At 44.8% G+C, this 26,010-nt stretch overlaps 1 protein-coding gene across 2 annotated transcripts in view; it reads right to left on the reverse strand.

Moving 5' to 3' along the window:
- LOC128349513 (uncharacterized) overlaps window positions 1-26,010 on the reverse strand; it is a 90,482-nt gene that overhangs the window by 52,770 nt on the left and 11,702 nt on the right. For both annotated transcript variants that reach the window (XM_053305926.1, XM_053305937.1), the window contains exons 2-3: window positions 22,869-22,947; window positions 20,156-20,646 (exon numbers count right to left, since the gene is read on the reverse strand). In XM_053305926.1, the coding sequence (XP_053161901.1) occupies window positions 20,156-20,646; window positions 22,869-22,947 (570 nt within the window). The remainder of the gene's footprint in view (window positions 1-20,155; window positions 20,647-22,868; window positions 22,948-26,010) is intronic.

A 26,010-nucleotide genomic window follows, 5' to 3' on the forward strand; every position in this document is an offset into this window, starting at 1 on the left:
CCTGTGCTACTCTTTTCTACCATCCAGACAGGCATTTCACTAGTAAAGTAAGTAAAGTGTGCCGTCGAGTCGGCGTCGACTCGTGGTGACCACAGAGCCATGTGGTTGTCTTTGGTAGAATACAGGAGGGGTTTACCATTGCCATCTCCCACGCAGTCTGAGATGATGCCTTTCAGCATCATCCTATATCACTGCTGCCCGATATAGGTGTTTCCCATAGTCTGGGAAACATACCAGTTTTGAACCAGCAACCTCTGGCTTGGTAGTCAAGTCATTTCCCCGCTGTGCCATTAGATGCAAAGGTTAAATAGGCCATTTGATCTCTGTGCGAGCTTGAATCTCTCAGAAATAAATGGAGCTTCATCAAAGAGTTTTATAAGAAAACCTTCAACTGAGATACAAGTTTTTAACGAACTGACTGAATTTTTTAAAAAAATTAAAGGGGTTGCTACATCAAAACTGCAAGTCATAAGGAGACTTACAGACACATTTGCTGTTGTATAAAGCTGCGGTGCACTAAAACAAGCAATTCAAGTATTTATTTTTAAACCATTTATATAGCACTGTTCATCCAAAAATCCCACAGTGGGTTAGGAACTCTGCCAGTGAAGACAACAAAGTCACCAGTACTGAGTCAGGTTGTCTCAATCTTTTCAGATTAGGAATGAATTTCAGAAGAATAGTAGAGTGATTATACAAACAGCACAGTCCTGCTGGATCAGGTCAGGCCCAAGGCCCATCTAGTCCAGCGTCCTGTTTGTGGAAGAAAAAGGTGCACAAGCAGCAGGGATGACCGCAGCCTGGAGAGAATTGTCAGGAAAAGGCCATTCAAAAGTGTTGGGGACTTTCACAAGGAGTGGACTGAGGCTGGAGTTAGTGCATCAAGAGCCACCACACACAGACGGATCCTGGACATGGGCTTCAAATGTCGTATTCCTCTTGTCAAGCCGCTCCTGAACGACAAACAACGTCAGAAGCGTCTTACCTGGGCTCAAGAAAAAAAGAACTGGTCTGTTGCTCAGTGGTCCAAAGTCCTCTTTTCTGATGAGAGCAACTTTTGCATCTCATTTGGAAACCAAGGACCCAGAGTCTGGAGGAAGAATGGAGAGGCACACAATGCAAGATGCTTGAAGTCCAGTGTGAAGTTTCCACAGTCTGTGTTGATTTGGGGAGCCATGTCATCTGCTGGTGTTGGTCCACTGTGCTTCATTAAGTCCAGGGTCAACGCAGCTGTCTATCAGGAGATTTTGGAGCACTTCATGCTTCCTTCTGCAGACGAGCTGTATGGGGATGCTGACTTCATTTTCCAGCAGGACTTGGCACCTGCCCACACTGCCAAAAGTACCAAAACCTGGTTCAATGACCATGGGATTACTGTGCTTGATTGGCCAGCAAACTCGCCTGACCTGAACCCCATAGAGAATCTATGGGGCATTGCCAAGAGAAGGATGAGAGACATGAGACCAAACAATGCAGAATTGCTGAAGGCCGCTAATGAAGCATCCTGGTCTTCCATAATACCTCATCAGTGCCACAGGCTGATAGCATCCATGCCACGCCGCATTGAGGCAGTAATTGCTGCAAAAGGGGCCCAAACCAAGTACTGAATACATATGCATGCTTATACTTTTCAGAGGTCCGATATTGTTCTATTCTTCAATCCTTGTCTTCTTGGTTCCATGTAATATTCTAATTTTCTGAGATTGTGGATTTGAGGTTTTCATGAGCTGTACGCCATGATCATCACAATTATAACAAATTAAGACTTGACTTACCTCGCTTTGCATGTAATGCGTCTGTCTCATATATCAGTTTCACCTTTTAATTTGCATTACTAAAATTAATGGACTTTTGCACGATATTCTAATTTTCCGAGTTTCACCTGTACTCCAGGTGTGTCCACACCATAGTTTTGTATAAGGGCATTATAATATTAACTTTTTTTCCCCAATCCCCTTCCTAATGATCCCTAGCATGGAATTGGCCTTTTTCACAGCTGCTGCACATTAAGTAGACACTTTCAATGAGCTGTCCACCACAACCCCAAGATCCCTCTCCTGGTCAGTCACCAACAGCTCAGATCCCATCAGTGTATACCTGAAGTTGAGGGTTTTTGTCCCAATGTGCATCACTTTACACTTGGCAACATTGAAGAGCATTTGCCATTTTGTTGCCCACTCCCCCAGTTTGGAAAGATCCTTTTGGAGCTCCTCACAATCAGTTTTGGATTTCACTATCCGAAAGAGTATGGTATCATCTGCTGCTTACCCCTACCTCTAGATCAATTATGAATAAATTAAAGAGCACCGATACCAGTACAGATCCCTAGGGGACCCCACGTCCTCCTTCCCTCCATTGTGAAAACTCTCCAATTATACCTACCCTCTGTTTCCTGTCCTTCAACCAGTTAGCAATCCACACATGTACTTGTCCCCTTATCCCATGACTGCTAAGTTTCTTCAGGAGTCTTTGATGAGGAACTTTGTTGAAAGCTTTTTGAAAGTCCAAGTATACTATGTCAACTACATCACCTTTATCCACACACTTGTTGACACTCTCAAAGAACTCCAAAAGGTTTGCGAGATTTCCCTTTGCAGAAGCCATGCTGGTTCTCACTCAGCAGAGCCTGTTGTTCTATGTGCTTTACAATTTTATCCTTGAGGACGCTTTCCATCAATTTGCCTGGAATGGACATTAAGCTAGCCGGCCTGTAATTTCCCAAATCAACCCTGGATCCCTTTTTGAAATCCGGTGTTACATTTGCTACTTTCTAGTCCTCCAGTACAGAGCCCTATGGCAGGGTTAAGTTATATATATTTAGCAAGGTGGTCAGCAATTTCACATTTGAGTTCTTTGTGGATTCTTAGATGGATACCATCCAGCCCTGGTGATTTGTTAGTTTTCTGTTTTTCCAGAAAGTTTAGAACATCATCTCTTGTCACTTCTATCTGGCTCAGTTCTTTAGCCTCCATCCCTAAAAAGCCTGCTTCAGGAACAGGTATATGCTCAATATCATCTGCTGTAAAGATGGATGCAAATAACTAATTTAGCTTCTCTGCAACCTCCATATCCTCCTTAATAAACCCTTTCACTCCCTCATTGTCTAATGGTCCAACCACCCCACTGGCAGGTTTCCTGCTTCTGATATATTTAAAGAAGTTTTTGTTATTCCCCTTGATACTTTTAGTTAAATGTTCCTCAAACTCTCTTTTTGCCTCCCTTATGGTCATCTTGCATTTCTTTTGCCAGAGTTTGTGTTCCCTTCTGTTCTCTTCATTTGGACAGGCCTTCCAATTTCAGAAGGAAGTCTTCTTCCTTTCTATGGCTTCCTTGACGGTACCTGTTAGCCATGCTGGCATCCTCCTGGACTTAGTAGTACCTTTCCTCCTTTTGGGTATACAATCTAACTGGGCTTCTAGTATTGTGGTTTTGAGTTAACTCCATGCATTCTGGAGCAAAGTTACTCTCCTGATTTTCCCTTTCAGCTATCTTTTCACCATACTCCTCATTTTGGAGAAGTTTCCTCTTCTGAAATTCAAAATGTCTGTGTTCGACTTCCTTGGTGATTCTCTCCCCACATGTATGCTGAATTTGATCACACTATGGTCACTGTTCCCTAAAGGCTCGATGACACTAACATCACGCACCAGGTCCTGGCTGCCACTCAGGATTAAGTCCAAAGTCACCTTCTCTCTGGTTGTTTCCAAGAGCAACTGTTCTAGGGCAGTCATTCAGCATATCTAGAAATTTGACCTCTGTCATTACCTGACTGTGAATGTACCCAGTCTATGTGTGAGTAATTGAAGTCACCCATGATTATTGCCCTGTCTCTCCTTGAAGCCTCCCTGATTTCCTCCTGCAACTCCCAGTCAGTGTTTTGATCCAGAGGGCGATAGCACCTTAAAGACTATTTGGTTTCTTGAAACATTAGCCTTTATAGGTAGCCAGGCCACCTATTTCAACAGGTGTACGATATGCCTAAACTGCAATATCATACAAGATTCTCTTTAATTGTCCTTCTGGTTACTTAAAATGCAAAATGAATTTGAGTTAGCTACATAAAGCCAGAACAAAATGAGGCAATAGGACTGGACCTACTTGCTTAGTGTCGAATGCACTCCTCTCACCTCTGTATGTCAATTATATATGTGATTGACCTAGAGCATGGCTTCTTAACCCTGGGCCCCCAGATGTTGATGGACCACAACTTCCATCATCCCCAGCCACAATGGACATGGCTGGGAATGATGGGAGCTGTAGTCCATCAACATCCGGGGGATGTTAAGAAACCCTGAGCTAGAGAGACCAACCTGCCTAGCCCTGAAACCATGATCCTCACTGCGCATGTGCAGCTTTGCCTCCCCTGTGCATTTCTGTCCTTTTTGATACCCCACCCCCAACTTTTTTCTTGCTTGTACAGATGCAAACACACTCAGGCTGTAGTTTATCAAGCTCACGAGTTTGATGTATGTGCATACATATCACTCAACTTGGGAAGGCAAGGTGAATTCAGCATAGGCCAGGGTGGTCAAGTACAATCACACCACACCACCACAAGCTGGGCTATAGCACAATGGCAGAGCACATACTTTGAGTGCAAAAAGTCACAGGTTCAATCCCTGGCATCTCCAGTAAGGGCAGGAGTGCACAGCTTCAGCCCTCCAGAAGCTTTTGGATTACAACTCCTACCAAGCCTGATTACTGGCCACTGTATCTGTGGGATGACGAGAGTTGTGGTCCAACATCTGCAGAAGGGCCAAAGTCGTGCAGCCCTGAGATAGGGAGAGGAAGGACTCGAATCTGAAACCTCGGAGAGCTACTGCCACAGTAGACAATACCGAGCTAGATAAACCCATGGACTGATACAGTGCAAGGGAGCTTCCTGTGTTACTATTCTAACTCAGAGAGAGTCTGATGTGCAAAAAAGGGCTTTGCTTTTTATCAATATAAAACTCACCCTCACTGCTGAAACCCTGAACACTTAATATAATTGAATAGGAGATCATTACCTTTTGGAGAGAGAGAGTGTTCCACCCGTGAGCTCTGGAAATGGACAGTCCTATTGGACATATTCCATTCCTGCTGCCTCTCATACCCTCAGCAGACTAGTCCGAAATCCATGGATAATCGGAACATACATCTTTGGTACCCACTGTCCACATCTGCTCTAGTCCAATAGAAGAAGCCTCGAGTGTGTGTTGCCTTCCACCCCTGCCCCTCATAAGCCATTGCGATAGCAGTCCCATAAGAATATTCACTACTACAGAGAATAAAGGTAACAAGGAAAGGGATTTGGGGAAAAATGGCACATTTTGCTAGGCTTCCAGGGGCTTGCAGCCTTCTTGCCTACTCCCTGTGAATGCCAGTTAAGATGCAATACCACAGTGACCAACACCCAAACAAGAGAACCAGTGAGGGAACAAAGGAAGACTCTGCCTACTCCCTCCCCCTTAATTGCTGGTGTCTGGCACTCAGAATGCCGAGGGTTAATGTGTGTGTGTGTGTGTGTGTGTGTGTGTGTGTGTGTGTGTGCGCGCGCGCATAGCAGCTGCAGTGTGACGGAGGAATGAGGTCAGGCCATAACACAAAGTATCTATTGTGAGGCAGGCTGCAGCTACAAGGCTTCGGCTTGATGGGGTTCCACCTACGCCTCACCACGTGGCGACCAGGGAGGGGAGTCTGCACGCATGAGGGAGCAGCACACCCAGATCATTTATCAGAAGACTGGCCGTGTCCTCATTTCTTCTTGTACGGCTGGCTCAAAAAGGAGAAGAGTAATTTAGTTAGGGGTTTCCTAAGGGCATACTTGAGCACATGCCACAGCCGGCCACTCAGAGGCCTTTTGCTCCCAAATACTAAGTGCTTCTTTGCGATTCACATGACAGACACCAGCTGCACACATAAACGTCATGTCTCCCTATCAACTCAGTGAGGCATCCAATGTAAGGCATCGTATGTTCACAGATATGCACTCCTAACACCAACCAGGATGCTTCCACCTCTACCCCCTTGTTGTACCAACAGCTTAGCCCTATTTGGACATTATGTTGTACCTGCACTCAGATGTCTGTCCTCTTGTACGTGTTTGTGTGTGCATGACTGTACCCGGGTTCATTACAAAAGTAAACAGATGCCTGAAATGCATGGTACAAACAGGAAGTGTACTGTTGTATCTGCATTCAGCATGTGGATAACTGTACAGATCTGTACTTCTGCACGCTGTACAAACATAATATGAGAATAGAGCTCCAGTCTTAGCTAATTCAGAGAGTCAAGAGCAGACTACAACAGCCAATGGCTCCAGAATAAAGACAAAAATGAAAGTGGTGCCTATTCGGTTGTGTATCTCCAATTAGAAAAACTAGTTTCAAAGCATTTCATCTGGCAAGGCTACTCCCACGTCCACACTATCCATTAATAGCAATATAAACACACTAGTGAGACACTAATTTTCACATGCAACTATGTTTATTTATGATAGATTAGACTCATTTGGATATGCAAACAAGCCTGATCTGACATCAACAAGCATAATTATTTGAAACCACCAGCAAATGTTATGAACAGGCTGAAAAGACCGTCTAATATCATTAGAAGCTTCCCAAGGATGATGGCAGTATAATAATTATGGAAAGAGGAAATGTATGGGCTAACCCAATGTTCTCCGTTTCCATCTCTCTGCATCCTCTTCCCCACTGAGCATCACGTACATATCGCATGATACAAGAGCACACACTGGAGCTACTAATCGGATAAAAGGATCTCACTCTCCAGTGATTTAATCCATTGATGCAACAAATAATTAACTGCCGTGATTGGGGAGCATTCTCCCAATCTTCTCCTGCTAATTGCTTGGCTGCCTGCATTGTGCCCAAATTCTGGTAGCGGATCAGTTGCACATTCATACTGTGTGCTCTATTAGGCCCAGAGCAATTAGGAAGGGTTCAACACAGTGCTCCTGCTTGCTTCTCAGATGTGGCATGCCTCCATTCTGCTACAGCCTTATATAGGCACTTGGCAAACCTGGGGGATCCATTCAGACCAATAGCCATCTTCAGTAGTTATTAATTCAGGTACCTGGGTAGTGGTGGGGGGTCGAGGTAGATGTAAGCATGCTGGCTAGCACTGCCTCCTGTGCTCATTAGCCATGCCCCCTGCTCTTCCAGGGCTCAGCGTTTATATGGCGCAGCAGGGAAGTAACTTGCCTAGTGAGCAAGAGGTTGCCGGTTCAAATCCCCACTGGTATGTTTCCCAGACAATGGGAAACAGCTCTATCGGACAGCAGCGATATAGGAAGGTGCTGAAAGACATCATCTCAGACTGCATGGGAGGCGGCAATGGTAAACCCCTCCTGTATTCTACCAAAGACAACCACATGGCTCTGTGGTCACCAGGAGTCGACACCGACTTGACGGCACAACTTTACTTATAGTAGAAGGCAGCTTCCCGGGTCAGGTCATGGGTCCATCTAGCTCAGGATTGCCCGATAGGCAGTGGCTCTCCAAGGTTTGAGGCAGGAGTGTTTCCTAGCCCTACCTGGGAAGTGCCAGGAATTGAATCTGGGACCTTCTGCTTCCAAAGCAGGTGCTCTACCACTGAGCAGCAGAGCACATCCAAGGGCAGCACTGAATCCTGGGAGAGCAAGAGGCATGGCTAACAAGCATGTCTGCGCAGGGGGCGGGGCTAACCAGTACATTCATATTCCTCCTCCACCCGGCTACAGTGTAGCTAGATCAGGAATGCTCAACTTTGGCCCTCCTGCAGATATTGACCCACAATTCCCATAGTCTCTGGCTACTGGCCTCTTTGGCTGGGGATTACGGGAGTTGTCGTCCATAAACAGATGGGGGAGCCTCAGCTGAGCAGGCCTGATCTAGATTGACAAGTGAAGAGGTCTAGCGTGCTCGGGACAGCATCCTCTTTGCCAGGCAACTAAAAGAACTTGCTCCTTTAGACCTGTCCAGAACTAGGAAGCAAGCAGACTTTGCACTCAGTGTTCAAGCAAGACCCTTGAAAACGGTGAAGGAAAATGGTGCAGGCCACATGTGAGGACATACACAGATCTGGAAATAGCAGGACTGCAGATCCAACTCTGGATTCAAGGAGCCCAGCCAAGGCTACCTTTGCCGATAGCTGTTTTAAAAATAATCTTACCGGCACAAATACCAAGCTGAACCAAGTGTGAATTTTAGGAACTATTCGGCACAACAGCCCAAGGAGTTATAGCTATTTTCAGTCCATATTTTAGATACCTAAGCTAGATAGCAAAGGTCTTTCAGCAACATCTATCTCCTGCTGCGTTCCCTTTGACACCCTGTTAGATTTCCACATATAAGCAGAGCCTGCAACAAGCTTTTCGAAAGCTTAATACTGCTGAACCAAGAGCCAGTGCAGTGATTCACAAACATTTTCATCTCCTGCAAAATATACATTCCTTCTAAAGGTGTTCTTCACAGAGGGTACAGAAGGATTTGTAAGGGCATGGGTGTCTGCAGGGGCCAACCACTGGCCTTGGCCAGAATTTTGTCACTTCAATCCAGTTGTTCATGGCTGACTAGTTGGGGATGTTCTCCCTCTGCATTGCACTACTTTCAACAGTATGTGCATTCGGATGCATATTCCAATCTGCACCTACATTCTGCCCCAGCTAGTCATACAAGACAACTCATGTCAAGAACGGGACTGGGGCAAAAATCCTCGAACACCATGCCAACAAGCAAGTTAACTGCCAGCTTGGCAAAGCGATACCAAGAGCTTAAGCCTGGCTGTCTGAACTAGTCTCTCCATCAAGAGTGAGGGCAGCAGGGAGGCTTTGTTCGCCCTTCAGGGCATCGGCTGTGTGGCACCACGTTCCCTACATAATTCCCAATTATAATCCCAGCCAATGTGAAGAAGCTCTTTCAAGGTTTTTTTTTTTTTAAAAATGACACTGAAGCAGCAACAGATCTGAGAAACAATGGCTAAGAACATGCACAGAAGGCAAGGGATCCTCCTGCTGCACGTTACATTATGGAGGGAAAAGTCAAACCTTACCAAGTTTTGATAACATGCCACTTCTCAAGTATGGAGCTGTAGCTCAGTGGAAGAGCATCTGAAGTCCCATTCAACCCCTGGCAGGCAGAGCTGGAAAAGACTCCTATCCGAAACTTTGGAGAGCTGCTGCCAGTAGACAGTACTGAGCTAGACGGACCCATGGCCTGACTCAATATAAAACAGCTTCCTATGTTCAAGTGGACTAAGAGGAAACGCTTAGAAACTGATATTCCATGTGAGCCCCGAACCTCCTTACCTGGCATCTTCTAGGCTTTTTAGCACTACCCACACCAGTGTAAACAGAGCAGTGAGGAAGATAGCAGTAGATGTCTATCACTCTCTCCCTAGACAGACATTTGGGAAAGAAAGCTAGTCTTGCAGCAGTGAGCAGGAATATTCCGCTTTCCTAATGGTTTGCATTTGGATGGATGACTACATGTGAGCACTGAAAGACTGGGGCCATAACTCAGTGGAAGATCTGCATGCAGAAGGCCCCAGGTTCAATCCCTGGCACTTCCAGGTACAGCTGGGAAAGGATTCCTGCCTGAAACCTTGGAGAACCAGCTGCTATTCAGTTTAGACAGTACTGAGCTAGATGGACAAATAGTTTGACTCAATATAAAGCAACTCCGTGTGTTCTTATATTCCTTGTCCCCAGTAGTGAAATGCTGCTGGAGCAGTGTATACAGGGAGCCCTGGGGATCTTAAGTTTCCTAGAGGATCTTGAGCAACCTCAGCATTTCATGCAACAGAGAGATGAGAATGAGCAGAGGAGGGAAGCCTTCCTCCCCCATCACTGCTGCTGCAAGTTGGGTGCCGAGATGGAATTATCCAGCACTGATTAAAAGCGAGCCTGAGAAGACTTCAGAGTCATAATACTTCCCCCTTATATTGAATGTGAGCATTATGAGCAGTTAGCATTCATGTTCTGAGCCTGAAATTTACCAACTTTGGTGACAGCTCTAGTCATAATAAAGGCTGTGAGGGTTAATGGGGCATAGCAGACAGGAGATGGGGCTCGTTATGGTCTAAACACACAGGATATTATGAAGTCTGAATGACACTGTCCTCCTGGTGAGTTTTGCAGTGCATTTCTCCAGCATTTAGCCCTCTACAATATCTAGAGATTATGAATACTGCTTTTCCTCTTTGAAATGTGCTTGATTTCCCTACAGCAGTTTCAGCTTTTAAAAGCTCTGTGGTTGGGGTGTGTGTGTGGGGGGGGGTAGTTTTGCAAAATCCTCAGTACAGAATTAAATCTTCTCCCACAGAAGTCACTCAGCAGTCAGACCACTGCCAAATACTTGAGGAAATCCCCACACACACCCCAACGCTTATATTTAAAGTGTAAGGAGGCCATTCATTAAATACTTATACCCAAAACTCCTGGAGGACTTCTATGGGTGTAACAAATACTACAGAAGAGCAGGTTGGAGCTAGTTTTTTCAATATAAACAAGTTGTACTAGTAAGAACTAATCAGCCTACTTTCCTTTCACTGTCTCTACAACTGGACTAAATTTGGTCCAAATCGAAGTCCACAAGTTAGATCTCTTGCACCTCAAATGTTCATGCATCCACCATCTTGGATGGGGGTGGATGACATCATCACAAACTATGCCATTGGGGCATCCCTATGTGTTCATACAGCTGTAGCAAATTCGGTTCAAATTGGTTAGACTGTCCATTAGTGTATTTGCACCTCAAAAGTGTATGCATCTGCCATCTTGAATCGGTGTGGATGACATCACAAACTATGCCATTGAGGTGACACTGTGTGTCACTCACTGCAACTGTACCCAATTTGGACCAAATGGGTTAAACAGTCCACAAATTAGCCCGCTTGTGCCTCACATGTTCATGTGAATTGGAGTGGACAACATCATCACACACCATGCCATTTGGGCATCCCCTATGTGTCCCTGCAGCTGTAGCAAATTTGGTTCAAATCGGTTAAGTGGTTTGCATGTTAGCCCATTTGCGCCTCAAAAGTTCACACGTCCGCCATCTTGGATTGGGGTGGATTACATCATCACTAACTATGCCATTCAGGTGTTCCTATGCGTCCCTACTACTGTACCCGATTTGGTTCATATTGGTCCAGGTGTTGTGAAGTTGAAGTTGATGGGGTGGGCGGGGGGGGGGGGGGGACACAGACACAGAATGCCGGGTTATCTCATAAGCCTACTGAAGAGTAGGCTAAAAAGGGATCTCCAGAAAGAAACTTTCAAAAGTTGGGCTTTTCCCTATAAAAAACAATTCCAGTCTCTTGTACCAGTACTCATTTTAAAAATTAGTTCCTCCTGATTTTCAAGAATCTGCTTACAGCATTTTTGAAATTAACAAATTATAAAAATATCCAGAATACAATGCAGTTTAGGATTGGGCTTGCCCTTGACAGTAGCATCCACACAAGTACCTTTGCAGCATACAGGACCACAGCAAGACCATGCACACACAGAAGCACCTTGTGCGTTAATTGACCTTTCTGTGCAGAAGGTGTATGTATTCACTCTTAAGGAATTTGCATGGACACCACCAAACGTGAACTGAACTCACAGTATGCATGGAATCATCGTCATCAGCCACCAGAAGTCTGTTCAATAAAAGTGAATCATCACTTCCAGAAGAAGTCAAATATCAGTCTTTCCCCCTTCATCAGAATGCTTCTTCACTGGTTTTCCACTGCTTTGAAAGTTCTGCTTTGTATATACCAGTCAAGCAAGCACTCACTCCTGGATGAATGCAGACATAATGGAAAACACACAGGATTTGAGACTTCTTGCAGTTATATGCAGGGCCAAGGCAATGCCATGTGCCACACAAGAAGGTTTTCCCATTTGCCACCAAGTATTTCTAGAATACCAACTTAGGGTTGCCCCTGAAGATAGCAGATCTTGTTCTGTGAATTTCCAAACAATGCCTACCAACTAGTCCTGCAGGAAGGAAAGTGGGGGCGGGCGGGGAGACACACTTCAAGTTTGAAAGCTATTCAAACACCACAATAGATATAATCCAGGGTAATTCAGAAGTGGAGAAAGCCAAGTTTGTCTTTTAAGACCATAGCTGCATAACTTTGGCCCTCCTGCAGATGTTGGTCTGCAACTCAATCCCCAACTACTGGTCACTGTGGCTGGGGATGATGGGAGTTTTAGTTCAAAGTTGTTAGTCCTGTTCATGACTCTAAAATAACCTCCTATATATTTTAGATTACTACTGGAGGAAATCTCAGTCACTTCAAAAACCTCCAAGGATTCTTTTCTAATTTGCTTGAATGATCAAGCCAGCATTCCTATTCTGAAGCCAGTAAGATAACCGAATCTCTAGTGGCTTTCTCTGTGCCTTTAACAAACAAAGTAACATTCTGCCTGGCCCACAAGCACACCACCTAACCCAAACAGTAGTGGCTACAGACACGCAAGCACTCCAGAAGAATGGGAGGATTGTTTGCATGGCTTAAACAAGATCACTGCAGTCCGGCTGAATTACAGAACACTTTGCAGTGCATTCACACCTTAGGAGCACTTGGGACATCGTCTTGGCACCATACAAGCACCAAAGCATGTGTGATAATGCTGCCGGCAAGCCTAGATGACCTTTCCTTCTGGACAATAGTCAGGACAACAGCCCAACTGTAATACCTTCTTACCAGGCTGCAGAACTCAGAGGCAAAAGGGTGACAGCGAAGCAAGGAAGCCTTCTAGTGAGCCAGCCAATTCCAAATAAAGTGGGTGGCTTCCATGTCAGACTAATTTATTGCCAGATGTAGGGTTGGCCCAAGGTACTACAGCACCTGAGGCGAGATGCAAAGGGCAGCCTTGCCCCATGACTCCGATGGGGCCCAACTCTCAAAAACAGCCTTTATAAACTCTGAAAGTGGTGCAGGGGCTGTGGAGGAGGGAACATTGCCAGGACCCTCATCTCCTCGTGCTTCTTGCAAAGCTTCGATCAAGCCCAAAGAGATGCTCTGACAGCAGCCGACATCTTGCCAGCCTGCTGATGCCTCAAACTGCTGCCTGAGGAGACCTCACAAAAGTGCCATGCCTGAACAGATGCTAGCACTGCCCCTTTGAATCAAGATGACTTCCCTGCTGTCCCTCAAGCATTTCATCCAGTTCCCTTGCACCTCATAGAAGTCATTCACACAACCGAAAACTGGGTAGGACAAGTGTCCTACCCAGGTTTGGGAACCATGTATGCTCCCAATTTTCAACTGTGTGAGAGCAAACAACTAGGTAGGAAGAGAGAGAAGCAACTGTGCAGAATCGAGGTAGAAGGGAAATCTGGGTAGAATAGCTTTTCCTCCTACCTTGGCCAAATGCTGGGGATGAAAGCTGGGCAGGACAGTGCTGTCCTACCCAGCTTTCACAGTCACTTCTCTCTCCTCCTACCTAGTTTGCTTCCACACAACCAAAAACTGGGACACACATGGCTCCCAAACCTGGGTAGGATACTTGTCCTACCTAGTTTCCAGTTGTGTGAATGACCCAATATGCTCAGAGGGAAGCCCTCCTACATGTCCCTCAGCATGTGGGAGCAAGCTTGGCAATGACATGGGTACAATCCTTCTTTGTGCCTGTCCCACTTTGTGGAATTCCCTTTCCCTCTAAGATGTGGTTGGCACTTTCTTGGCCTATCTAAGTACAGCTGAAGACCTGTTTAAAATGGTTCTCTCAAATGCACTTTGACGTCTATGTACTGCAATTCTGTATTCTGCTAGGAGGTTTTTTTTCTTCAACTGATATAGGTTTTTGTTTTTAGTTTCTGTTAAGCCACCTTGAGTTCCCAAGAGAGGCAGGGTATAAATATTTTAATCAAGTAGTAAATACTACTGATTAGTATTTATTTCTTATTGTATTACAGGAGGTTCCTGCATATCAAAGATGCTTTCTCCCGTCAGGGAAGATCTGGGCTCCACTCTCACTTCTGGTTCCTTCCCATTCCTTTCTTCAAAATCCACCACTGCAATTATAATCTTCAAATCTAACCTTTTCTTCCTCCCACATTAACAAACTGGTAAAAAGACAAAGTTGTGCCGTCGAGTCGGTGTCGACTCCTGGCAACCACAGAGCCATGTGGCTTTCTTTGGTAGAATAAAGGAGAGGTTTACCACTGCCATCTCCCATGCAGTATGAGATGATGCCTTTCAGCATCTTCCTATATCGCTGCTGCCCAACATAGGAGTGGAGGCGCAATTTACATGCACAAGTCATCTCTCGGGTGATACATGGGGGACCACATGCAAGAACGGTCAGATTTTAAGACCTGCAAGAGAAGTAGAAAGCAGATTGGGCTAAGTCTACTCTTCCCTCCCATGCATCTAAAGACTTTAATGGAGTTCTGTACATGAGGAAGCATTTTTAAAAAGAAAAACAAATGTAGTCTATCAGCTAAAGCAGGGATTCTCAAACTTGGGTCCTCAGGTGTTATTGAACTTTAACTCCCATAATCCCCAGCCTCAGTGGCCTTTGCTTGAGGATTATGGGAGTTGAAGTCCAATAACACCTGAGGACCCAAGTTTGAGAATCACTGAGCTAAAGTCTTACGAGGGACTGTCAACTTTTCCCACCTCATTTAGCAGCAGGTGTATATCCAACCAGAGATTAAGAGAAAGGTTTTGGGGGGAAATCAGATTCTCCTAGAGCAGTGAAGTTGGGATGCTTCTCTCTACTCTCAAGAGCACAGGATTCTAAATGAAAGCTTGAGTCCAAGTATTGCTTGATTATTAGGCTGCAGAAACATGATACAAGCAGAGCAGAGCCACTAAATAGCTTCCTTTTCTCATCCTTTCAGCTGGGACCAGATGCTGAAGCTCCATAGACACAATCCAGTAATAGCTAGTGATGACTAGCTGATTTCAAGGGAATCTTGAGTATAGCATTTATTTCAATGAAAATTAGTAGTGGCTAACTCTGGGTTGCAGCCAAATTTTGAAAATGTTTAGTATTTTGGGCACAAGAAGGTTCCTTACTTCTAGTAACACAGATAAATTTCTAAAGCAGAGCTGTATAGCTTCAGCCCTCCAGTAGCTAGACTACAGCTCCCATCATCCCTGACTACTGCCCCCAACTTCTATGGTTAGGGATGATGGGAGTTGTAGTCCAACACCATCTGGAGGGCTGAACTTGTGCAACCCTGCTTGAAAGCATTGATATACTCACAGGAACTACACATTCATTTCATATGGTCCTTAGGAGACTATATGACTGGAGCAACAATTATTGGTTTATTCCACATGTGCATATAATGAGCCACGAGTCCATAGCCAGAAGTTATACATACATATAGGAAAGAATAATACGTTGTGTTGTTGGAGGCAGGGAAGCATCATTGTTATTGCAACATAATAGAGCAAACACACAAATTTAGTTCTATGTGTTCAGTCCTTAAGAGGGCAGAGTGTTTGTCAGTCATCCTAGTGCCTTTGTACTCATTGTGACCAGTGCGACCTCTAACAGGGATTCCCAGATGTTGTTGACTACAACTCCCATAATCCCCAAGCAAAAGCCATTGCAGCTGGGGATTCTGGGAGTTGTAGTCAAGAACATCTGGGAATCCCTGTTAGAGGCAACACTGAATGTGACCATTATGCTTATAGTGCAGAAAAAGCTTTCAAAATTATTCCTATTGTACATGCCTTAAAGGTACGATTACTTGTGGGATTCCAAGCCTTAGACTAGTTTAACTAGTCTACAACCACCTATTTATTTATATAACTTATCTGCATACTGCCCAAAACGCAAGTCTCGGGGCAGTTTACAACAAAATACAAACAAGTAAAAAGGCTAACACATTACAACAATTTAAAATGTTACACATTAAAACTATTAAAAATCATCAAACTATTAGAACAGTATCTAATTAAAAACTTGGTGAACAAATGTGTCTAGATTGCCTTTTTAAAAGTTTTCAGAGATGGGGAGGCTCTTATTTCAGCAGGGAGTGCATTCCAAAGCCTAAGGGCTGCAACAAAGAAGGACTATCCCTGAGTAGCCACCAGACAAGCCGATGACAACTGCAGATGAACCTCTCCTGGTGATCTCAATGGGCAGTATGGCTCATAGCGAAGATGACATTCTCTTAAATACCCAGGGCCTAAGTTATTTTAAAGTTGGAAGAAGAAACATCAATAACCTCTGCTATGCTGATGACACCACTCTGATAGCTGAGAATGCGGATGATCTGCAAGCTCTAGTAATGAAGGTCAAGGAGCACAATGAAAAAATGGGACTACAATTAAATGTAAAGTTTCAGACTAAACTAATGACAATGGGTACAGCAACCAGCTTCAGAACTGACAATGAAGACACTGAAGTGGTGGATAGCTTCTGCCTTTTAGGATCGACCATCAACACAGTAAAGGATCCAGCAGTCAAGAAATACGCTGCAGACTAGCACTTGGTAGGGTTGAAATTAAGGCCTTGGAAAGGATATTTCGATGCCATGACGTGTCTACACCTACAAAGAACAGAATCATTTGGACAATGGTTTTCCCCGTGAACTCTATGGATGCAAAAGCTGGACTCTGAAGAAGCAAAATCGAAGAATCATTGACGCTTTTGAACTTTGGTGCTGGAGAAGACTTTTGAGGATACCATGGACAGCCAGGAAAACAAACCAATGGATCATAGAACAAATTAATCCAGAATTTTCACTTGAGGCACATATAACCAGGCTCAAACTATCATTCTTCGGTCACATTATGTGAAGACCGAGCTCCCTTGAGAAGTCTATAATGCTGGGGAAAGTTGAAGGGAAAGAGAAGAAGAGGACGACCAGCAGCAAGGTGGAGGGATTCGATTACAGCAGCAGTGGATGCACCACTGAGAAACCTTAAAGGCCATGTTGAAGACAGATCACCCTGGAGAGAATCTATCTATGTTATTCACTCATTCAATTTATATCTATGTGGTCACTAAGAGTCGACACAGACTTGACAGCACTTAATTGATCAATCAAGCTGTTTAGGGCTTTTTGGTTTATAACCAAGACCTTGTATTTTACCAGGAAACCTATCCTAAGCCAGTGTAGATCTTTCAAGACAGGAGTGATGTGGTCTCTCCAGGATGACCCCTGCACCAACCTAGCTGCCACATTCTGGATCAACTGCAGTTTGTTATTATTCTATGATCCAGGTCCAAAAGTTTTGGCTATCAGTACCATCTAAGGGAATGAATGCCCACAGTGATTTTTGGCAATGTCTACCATCCGAGAGATGATAAACAGGCGAGAGCATTGTTGCACATGCAGCTTTCTGTGTTATCGCCCCTTCTAATGGCACAGTGGGGAAATGACTGGCCTAGCAAGCAAGAGGTTGCCGGTTCGAATCCCCACTAGTACGTTTGCCAGAACACAGGAAACACCTATATTGGGCAGCAGTGATATAGGAAGATTGTGAAAGGCATCATCTCATACTGCATGGGAGATGGCAATGGTAAACCCCTCCTGTATTCTACCAAAGAAAACTACATGGCTCTGTGGTTGCCAGGAGTCATAATAACATAAGAACAGCCCTGCTGGATAAGGCCCAAGGCCCATCTAGTCCAGCATCCTGTTTCGCACAGTGGCCCACCAGATGCCGCTGGAAGCCACAGGCAGGAGTTGAGGGCATGCCCTCTCTTCTGCTGTTACTTCCCTGCAACTGGTACTCAGAGGCATCCTGCCTTTGAGGCTAGAGGTGGCCTATAGCCCCCAACACCGACTCAACTACACAACTTTACTTCTTTATCCCTACCTACAAACAAACAGAATAAAATTAGCCATTTTTGCACATAGTAAAGGTCTAGGGTCAGAATAAGGGGCAGGAATAGGGTAACAAACAAATTGTTGTATTCTCTCCATGGAGTGATCTGACCCACGAGTATACCCCTTAGGTTCTGGCCACCCTGATTACCAATCTTCATTTTCAGTCCTCTGACAACATTTTATAGTAGCTTTTGTGTTTTAAAACACCATTGCAAGTTTGGCTGCTGCAGGCCTAATGATCAGGATAATAGAAGCATGATAGATAGCACCCTGAAAGCTGGATGTACTGCAATGCTATCACCTATTTCCCATCTCTAGAGTCACAGACCTTGTCAAAAGTCACACTGCGCTTTCATCCTGCCAGATGGTACCAACCACACCAGCTGGCTCATGTACAGGTCTTTGAGAATAGTTCTTTTAGCTCCCTTTTGCCCATTTATGCTTCTGACTAACCTCATCTCTTAATAAAAATAAAAATATAAATTGTTGCTGCTACACAGTGGCAGATGCAAAGCAGGGCAGTACTCCTGTACTGTACATAGCTGTGTAGAAGGTGGAATTTCGGTCGATGAAACTCTTCTCAGCCCTGCATGACAACCAGAAGTTCCCCAAATTCCATCTTCAGCTCCGCAATGAAAGGTACAGGATCTCTATCCTCTTTGGGCACTTCTGACTGCCTTCACCTCAAGCAACCAAGGCCATTCTCCCACCACACACCATCTGCCTCGTGTCAGACAATGCAACCCCATTGGCTACACTGAAAAGAAGAGGCTGCACCTACTGCCAGAGGCCAGCCGTGACCTTGGTCTTTCTGGGACACAGACACAAAGCACTCATTAAAATGCATATGGCTGGCAGCAAGTCCTGGGTATAATTAGGACGTTGCCCAAGGACAACGATCAAGGGGCGCAAGAGCGCACATTCACCGTAGATGTATCGTTGCCTTTGTACACAAGCCAAACCATTTCAGCCCAATTAAAAGAGGGGGGAAAGAAAGTGGGAAGCAAGCCAGATGCAAAGAAACATGCACATTGAACCAAACGCTCCTCTGCACAGGCGTGAGCGGCCTAGCGTGTCAAGCAGATGGGGAAGCTGCTTCTTGCAACTCATTACAGGAAAACAATGCAACACCATCCAGTCCTGTACACACACACAGGCACTAGGATGCCAGTGGCTTCAGTTCATGAAAGGAACAGGTATGGAACATCAAGTGTTCCCATTAAAAACAGGAGGACTAGGAAACTCGAGATTGGTTTGCTGGTGGTAGGGATGGGAAATTTGCATGCATATATATATATATATATATACACACACACACACACACACACACACACACACACACACACATACACACATACACACATACACACATACACACATACACACATACACACATACACACATACACACATACACACATACACACATACACACATACACACATACACACATACACACATACACACATACACACATACACACATACACACATACACTGTAATGGGTTAACATTACAGATTAATATTAATCAGTAGCGGCATAGTAATGAGGAGGAGGTTTTGTGTTTTCTTGACAAGACCTATGTGAAATCAAGTCCAGGGAAGAGGCTTCTGGTCCAGAGCAAACAGCAGATAAGTCTGGAAAAAGAAAGCAGGCTCAAAGGAGACCGTCATGGGATGTGGAACAAAGATTTAAAATCCAACAGTGCAAAAGGTATTTACTAGGTAAAGACTACTAGGTGATTAGGACCAATAGTTAGGAACATAAGAAGCGACTTTATACAGATTCAGACCATTGGACTTCAACTCCCATAATCCCCCAACCAAAGGCCACTGGAGATGGGGATTATGGGAACTGAAGTTCAACATCAGGGGACCCAACATTGAGAATCCCTGGCCAACTACATCCTGAAGATGTTGTCCTACAGCTCCTATAATCACTACTGTCCTCTGTAGCTGGAGATTATGTGAGTTGTAGTTGGAACACAGCTAGAGGCAGGGATGTAGCTAGGGGAGAGGGGGCCTGGGTTTGCCACTCTCCCTAGTGGCCCCTCAGAGTGAGGGAGATAATGAAGAAAATAGGGAGGGGTGGAGCTGGGGGCCCCGGCTTCTTTGAACCCATCTGCTCAATTATAGCTACACTCCTGGCTAGTGGGCCAAAGTTGTGCAGCCCTGATGTTCACTGACTGGTAGCGGCTTATCCAAGGTTTCAGGCAGGAGCCTTTCCAGCAGTATCCAGAGACGCCATGGATTGAACCTGGGACCAGATCAGTTCCAGCTGTGCTTCAACCCATGTCACCAAGGAAAGGTTGAGCCGTGATTCCCGACTCATCTGCAGTTTCTACAATGAAGTTTACCATAAACAGGACAGAGCCTTACCTGTTGCATTTTCTCCAAGTCAAGGCTGGGCCTACTGATGTCTCCGTAGCCTTGCCGGCGGTGTCGTTTACATGGCATCACTTGCTCAAAGCTGGCTCCAACGCTTGTAAAGATTAGGGGCCGGGATGCTGGGGTCCGTACCAAGGGCTGGAGTCTCTTGGGAGGAGAGGCACTGAAAAGCACTGGGCTGGAGCTGGCATGCAAGCCATCTGCTGCTTCTACCACAGGCCGGAAAGACATGCCACACAAGTTCTTCACCTCCTCATCACTGGAGGAGGTATTGCAGCCGTCACCACAGCAGGTCAGTCTGTTGACTTGCGACCACTTCCGCTTCTCAGCGGCAAACTCACGGCTGATACGTTCCAGCTCCTCTTCAGAGCTGTGGCGGTCCAGGCCAGCAGGAAAGTGGGCCCTCATCTTGCAGCACTGGTTTTCCTGGTTCTGAAGCTGATTGGTTGCCAGTGGGGTCAAGGTGCAATTCCGTCTTCTCTCTAAGGAAGTGGATAAGAAACATAAGCAATCTTGGTCATTGTAACCAACCAGTGTTCCTTCTAAGGCGTGCGCATGTGTGTGCAATCACATTTCTTGATGTCCGCTCAGTTAATTTTAAATCCTGCTCAGGTTAAATCAGGAAGGCCTCACACTGATTGTATGTGTGTACATACTGCCTTGCTACCGGTGCCCAGAACAAAACTCATTCCGCACACAGATGAAAAGAATTAGAGAGGACACTAACCAATTATTGCTTCATCTCCCTTCTTCTCATTAAACACTTCACTACCCTTGCTGTCCAAGCCACTTGTAGAATTGTTCTGGGCCCCTTTTCACCCATTACACATGAATCGCGTGGATGTATTCTTAAAGCTGAAAGTCACACCTGTGTCCAAAGATGAGAAGTGTGAGGAAGCAAGCAGGAACTTAAATAAAAGTGGGTTAACCACAGGTCAGTTTGCATATAGCAAGTATCAGGGAATAACCTCAAAATCTCGAGAACTCCCATAGTTGCTTTCACAAATATTCAAACACTAAAAAGTCCAGGACTGCCTCTTACAGTTGGCAGTGACTCTCCAAGATCTCAGGCAGAGGCCTTTCCTCAAACTGCTAACTACTACAAATATTTAGATATGTAGATATATTTAGGATTCTTTGAACTGGAGAGTCCAGTGGTTGAACTTGGGGCCTTCCACACATGCTCTACCACTAAGCAACAGTCCCTTCAATTTAATCAACACTTCAGCCAGAGAAGAGCTACCTGAACAAAATGGGTACCAAAGACAGACCCTTTATTCCAACACCCAAATCATAGGGTCCCGACATCTTTTATTAATTACTGCTTGTTGTTATTAATCTAGGTTTAAGAATGTCCAGGTCACTTGTCATCTTTTGATTTTAAGGTAGTGATTTATGAAGCAGCTGGCCCTTTTCACAGCCAAAGTACACCAGAAGACTCCCAAGGCACCAGAACATTAACTAGAACAACATAAGAACATGAAAACAGCCCTGCTGGATCAAGCCCAAGGCCTATCTAGTCCAGGATCCTATTTCACACAGTGGCCCACCAGATGCCTCTGGGAAGCCCACAGGCAAGAGGTGAGGGCATACCCTCTCTCCTGCTGTTGCTCCCCTGCAATGATATTTAGAAGTATCGTGCCTTTGAGGTTGAAAGTGGTCTATAGCCACCAGACTAGTAGCCATTGATAGACCTGTCCTCTGAGTTTGTCTACACCCCTTTTGAGTGTAGACCTCTACACCTGCATATGACGCAGCTTACAGACAGAAGCATCAGCTTTTGCCAGGGAAAGCCAGCACAGTATAGCAGGTATTTATTTGATTTTGGTAGAGGAGACAGAGATTGAAAGCATAACAAAAAAATAAAGATTAGTAGACATTCTTGGGCCATCCACCATCTCTCAGCCTAACCTACCTCATATTGTGAAGATGAAGTGGAATAACCTTTCCATAGAACAATGGAGAAAAGATGGGATAGAGATCTCTATCTCACCCTTCCTTGGAGTGTCATTTCATTATTTAACTCAGTCACACTTGGTTTTATGGGCTGTCTAATTATTGCATCCTCAGAACCACCAAGCTAGGGAAGATGCTTGTGGATAAGAAGTCTCAGATGGTGTGAAAGGAGAAATAAAGCATACTAGCTGGCCCGACCACAGAGCATCTGTGCCTCTAGTTCTCCCCCCTCCTTCCTCCCCTTCCTCTCGACACTCCCCCGTTCTCAGTCCTCCCCACCACCGCTTTCTCTCCCCCCGCCGCTTTGTCCCCCCTGCCCCACCCCCACCTAACACTTTCTTCCCCACCCCCTGCACAAACGCCTCTCCGCCACCACTTTATTTTTATTTATTTATTTAACGTATTTGTATACCGCCCCAACCCAAGGTCTCAGGGCAGTTCACAACAAAACAAAAACACAACATTAAAATCAAATGCTAAAACAGTTTAAAACAAACCGCTTTCCTCTCCCCGCCCCCAGCAGCTCGCTCATGAACTCTCGCAGGAGCTGCCATGCATGGGATTAGCGACGGGTACGTCTTAAAAAGTGATAAGAGAGAGAGAGAGACTGGGATTATATAAATAGATATTCTACCCAAATGAAGCTGACAAAATATTTCACCTGAAGATAAGTGTCTCGGGTATTAGCAAACCCCAAGATCCAACTTCTCAGACACAACCCATGTCATCCCCTTATTGCAATAGTTACCTCTGTCAATCTGAGCAAGTTCCTGATTCTCGCCCTCAGAATCATCACTGTCTTCCTCATCACTTGGGGGGTAGGAAATCTAGGAGAAAAACAAATAGTAAATTTTGCACAGCCAGCCACACACACAGCACCCCAACAAGCATGCCTTGTTTAAGGTCAGTATGTAGATACACACATTTTGCCAAAGATGCCCCAAATTGATCATCTTATACAATTTCTAAAGCATTCCTGACAGATATCTGCTAATCTTTCCTTGATAACCTCCATGAAAGATCCTCATAATCTGTTCATTCCATTACTAAATTGCTCTGAGAGGTTTCCCGGCAATTGTTAAAAAATATTAATATCCAACCCCTCCAGTACAATGCCACACGGGGCAGCTCACAACAATAAAAGTAATATGACATTTAACACCACAATGTAGAACAATAAAAACCAGTTCCATTTACTTCTACTGCTTAGTGTCATAGTAGCTTATCCTTCAGTGGAGAAGATAAAGAAGTTGTTCTTTTCTTCCCCGCCTACCCTTCTCCAGGGACAGCTCTAGTATTAGTTTGGAGCACAGAGGGGTGGCAAAGAACATTATTAGGGGAGCAAGGATTTTGCTATTCATTCAAGGCTTATAGAGGTAAGGTAATGTTCTTAGTTTATTTTCTTCATTCATTAAGCTGAATACTTCTGTTACAACAAGCAGCAAAAGTAGTCTACAACTTTCTTCAGAGCATGAGACTGGCAACTCTCCCCAACCCCCATAACCATGATAGTTAAGTCCATTAATTCAACCTATAGGACCATTATAAACTATGAATACAGGTGGACCTGTAGTCCATGCACAGGGATTCTGTTCTCCACAATTACCATGGAGAGTGAAAACAAGGATACCGAGTCATTAAAGTCTATGGGATCATGCAGATTAGGTTCCTGGAGGACCAATCATCTTGCCAAAAACAGTGTAAAATGAGAAAAACACTCAAAGTAAGGTGCCCTACCATGCTCCACAGGCCTCCGGCAGTTCAGCTCAAGGACACAGGCTCTTCTATCCACGTATGTAATTCCCACCCGCAAATTACTTGCTTTGAACCTTATGTGTCTTTCACAAGTTACTCTTTAATTGACTTGCTCTGCTATAATTGGAATGAACTAAACTTCTCCCCTGCAACACAGACTTCCTACCATCAGTCTCAAAACTGGTAAAATGGACATTCCTTACAGCTGGAGAATATGGAAACTGTAATTCCGTGAAGAGACCTAGGGATACCCAAGAATTCTCACTCCCCTCAGCTTGCAACTCCCAGGATGCTTTGTAGGATCCATAACTATTAAACTGGTACATGTTAGTGGGGTTAGATGTGCCTTAGGTCAGGCTAAGTAGTCCTAATGGGAAACTGACAGGAGTTAGGGTGCGGGGGGGGGGAGATACAAAAATCTGTATAAGTCCTGGGAAATATGTTTTTCTTCTGCAAATCTTTCTTCCCAAGCGATCTGTTCATTGAAAAGAAGAGCTTTTGCACGCATACATAACATCACACATGGGGTTGGGGATGGGGGAGAAAGACCACCACAGAACAATGTAACAATTTAAGTATAGAAGGAAAAATACAAAGAATCTCACTACAATGCTATACATTTATTTATTTGAGACATTTAATATACCGCCCACTCCAAAGACTCTGGGAGGTGCACAACAACATGCAAACAGGCAACATTAAACATTACATTACATTAATAATTAAAAATTTAAAAAACTAAAGTAACTACCAAAGAACAGAAAAAATGAACAGGGCAAAAGCCTGGCGAAAAAGAAAAGTCTTCAATAGCGATTTGAAATTCGGTAAAGAAGGGGCTAGCCGGATCTGTAGGGGGAGAGAGTTCCAAAGGAGCGGGGCAGCAACCGAGAAGGCCCTTTCACGGGTCCTAGAACCCCAAATATCTCGGAAATCAGGGACCGACAGAAAGGCCATCTGAGATGATATAACCGGATGGGATGTAACTGGATGGGAGAGGCGGGTCTGTAGGTAGACAGGCATCAGGCCCCACACGGCTTTGAAAGTCAGAACCAGGACCTTAAATTGAGCTCGGAAGCGAATAGGCAACCAGCACAATGACTGTAGGAGAGGTGTTATCCTGTCATGTTTTTATTGCTTGATGTTTTTACTGCTTTTATTGTATGTTTTAATTTTTGTAAACCGCCTTGGGGTTTTCTTTTAACGAAAGGCGGTATAGAAATGTAAAAAATAAATAAATAAATAAAATATTTTCTGGCACCCATGAGTAGGCGAGCTGCTGCATTCTGAACCAGAGCATGTGTCTCAGAGCAATACTACTCAGTGAATTAGAGAGCACAAGTGCCCTCGGTTACATGTCACTATTCAAATCTACTCAATATGCTTGTGTGCACACACACAGAAATGAGGTTATTGTCCAGAACCATGCAACTTTGCATGCCTACTGTGTGGGCAACCTTGCCTCTCCAGCTGTTGAACTACAACTCCCATCATCCCCAGCCACAAATGTGTCTGCGGAGCTGGGAGTTGTAGTTCAACTACAGCTGGAGAGGCAAGGTTGTCCGCCCCTGGTTTCCAGAATTCCCTGCAAAATTGGCTTTGTCTCAATAGAAAGATGAAGCTGCATTTGCTTATGGATTAAACCTTCAACACAGCTGGAGCCTTTACTACATCAGACTCTCATTCTTTCACATACTTTGACCCCCACTCAAGGCTGGAAAATGCTCAAGTTTCCTTCAACAGTTACTTTTCCCACTGGAGAAAAAGATGATGAAAGCCTAGGAAAACAGGGTGGGTTTGACAAGCTGGTATGTTTCCCAGACTATGGGAAACACCTATATCAGGCAGCAGCAATAGAGGAAGGTGCTGAAAGGCATCATCTCTTACTGCGCGGGAGATGGCAATGGTAAACCCCTCCTGTATTCTACCAAAGACAACCACTGGGCTCTGTGGTCGCCAGGAGTCAATACCGACTTGACGGCACAACTTTGATGTTTGGCATTCCATTTACCTGCCTCTACCATCCTCCACCTCCAAGTCTGGAAAGCAGATCAGTCAAGGAAACAGGCCCAAGGACCTTGAGAGTCCTTGGGCAACATCCTAATTATACCCAGGACTGGCTGCCAGCCATATGCATT

The sequence above is a fragment of the Hemicordylus capensis genome, chromosome 1 (assembly GCF_027244095.1).
Source record: "Hemicordylus capensis ecotype Gifberg chromosome 1, rHemCap1.1.pri, whole genome shotgun sequence".
Taxonomy (NCBI): domain Eukaryota; kingdom Metazoa; phylum Chordata; class Lepidosauria; order Squamata; family Cordylidae; genus Hemicordylus; species Hemicordylus capensis.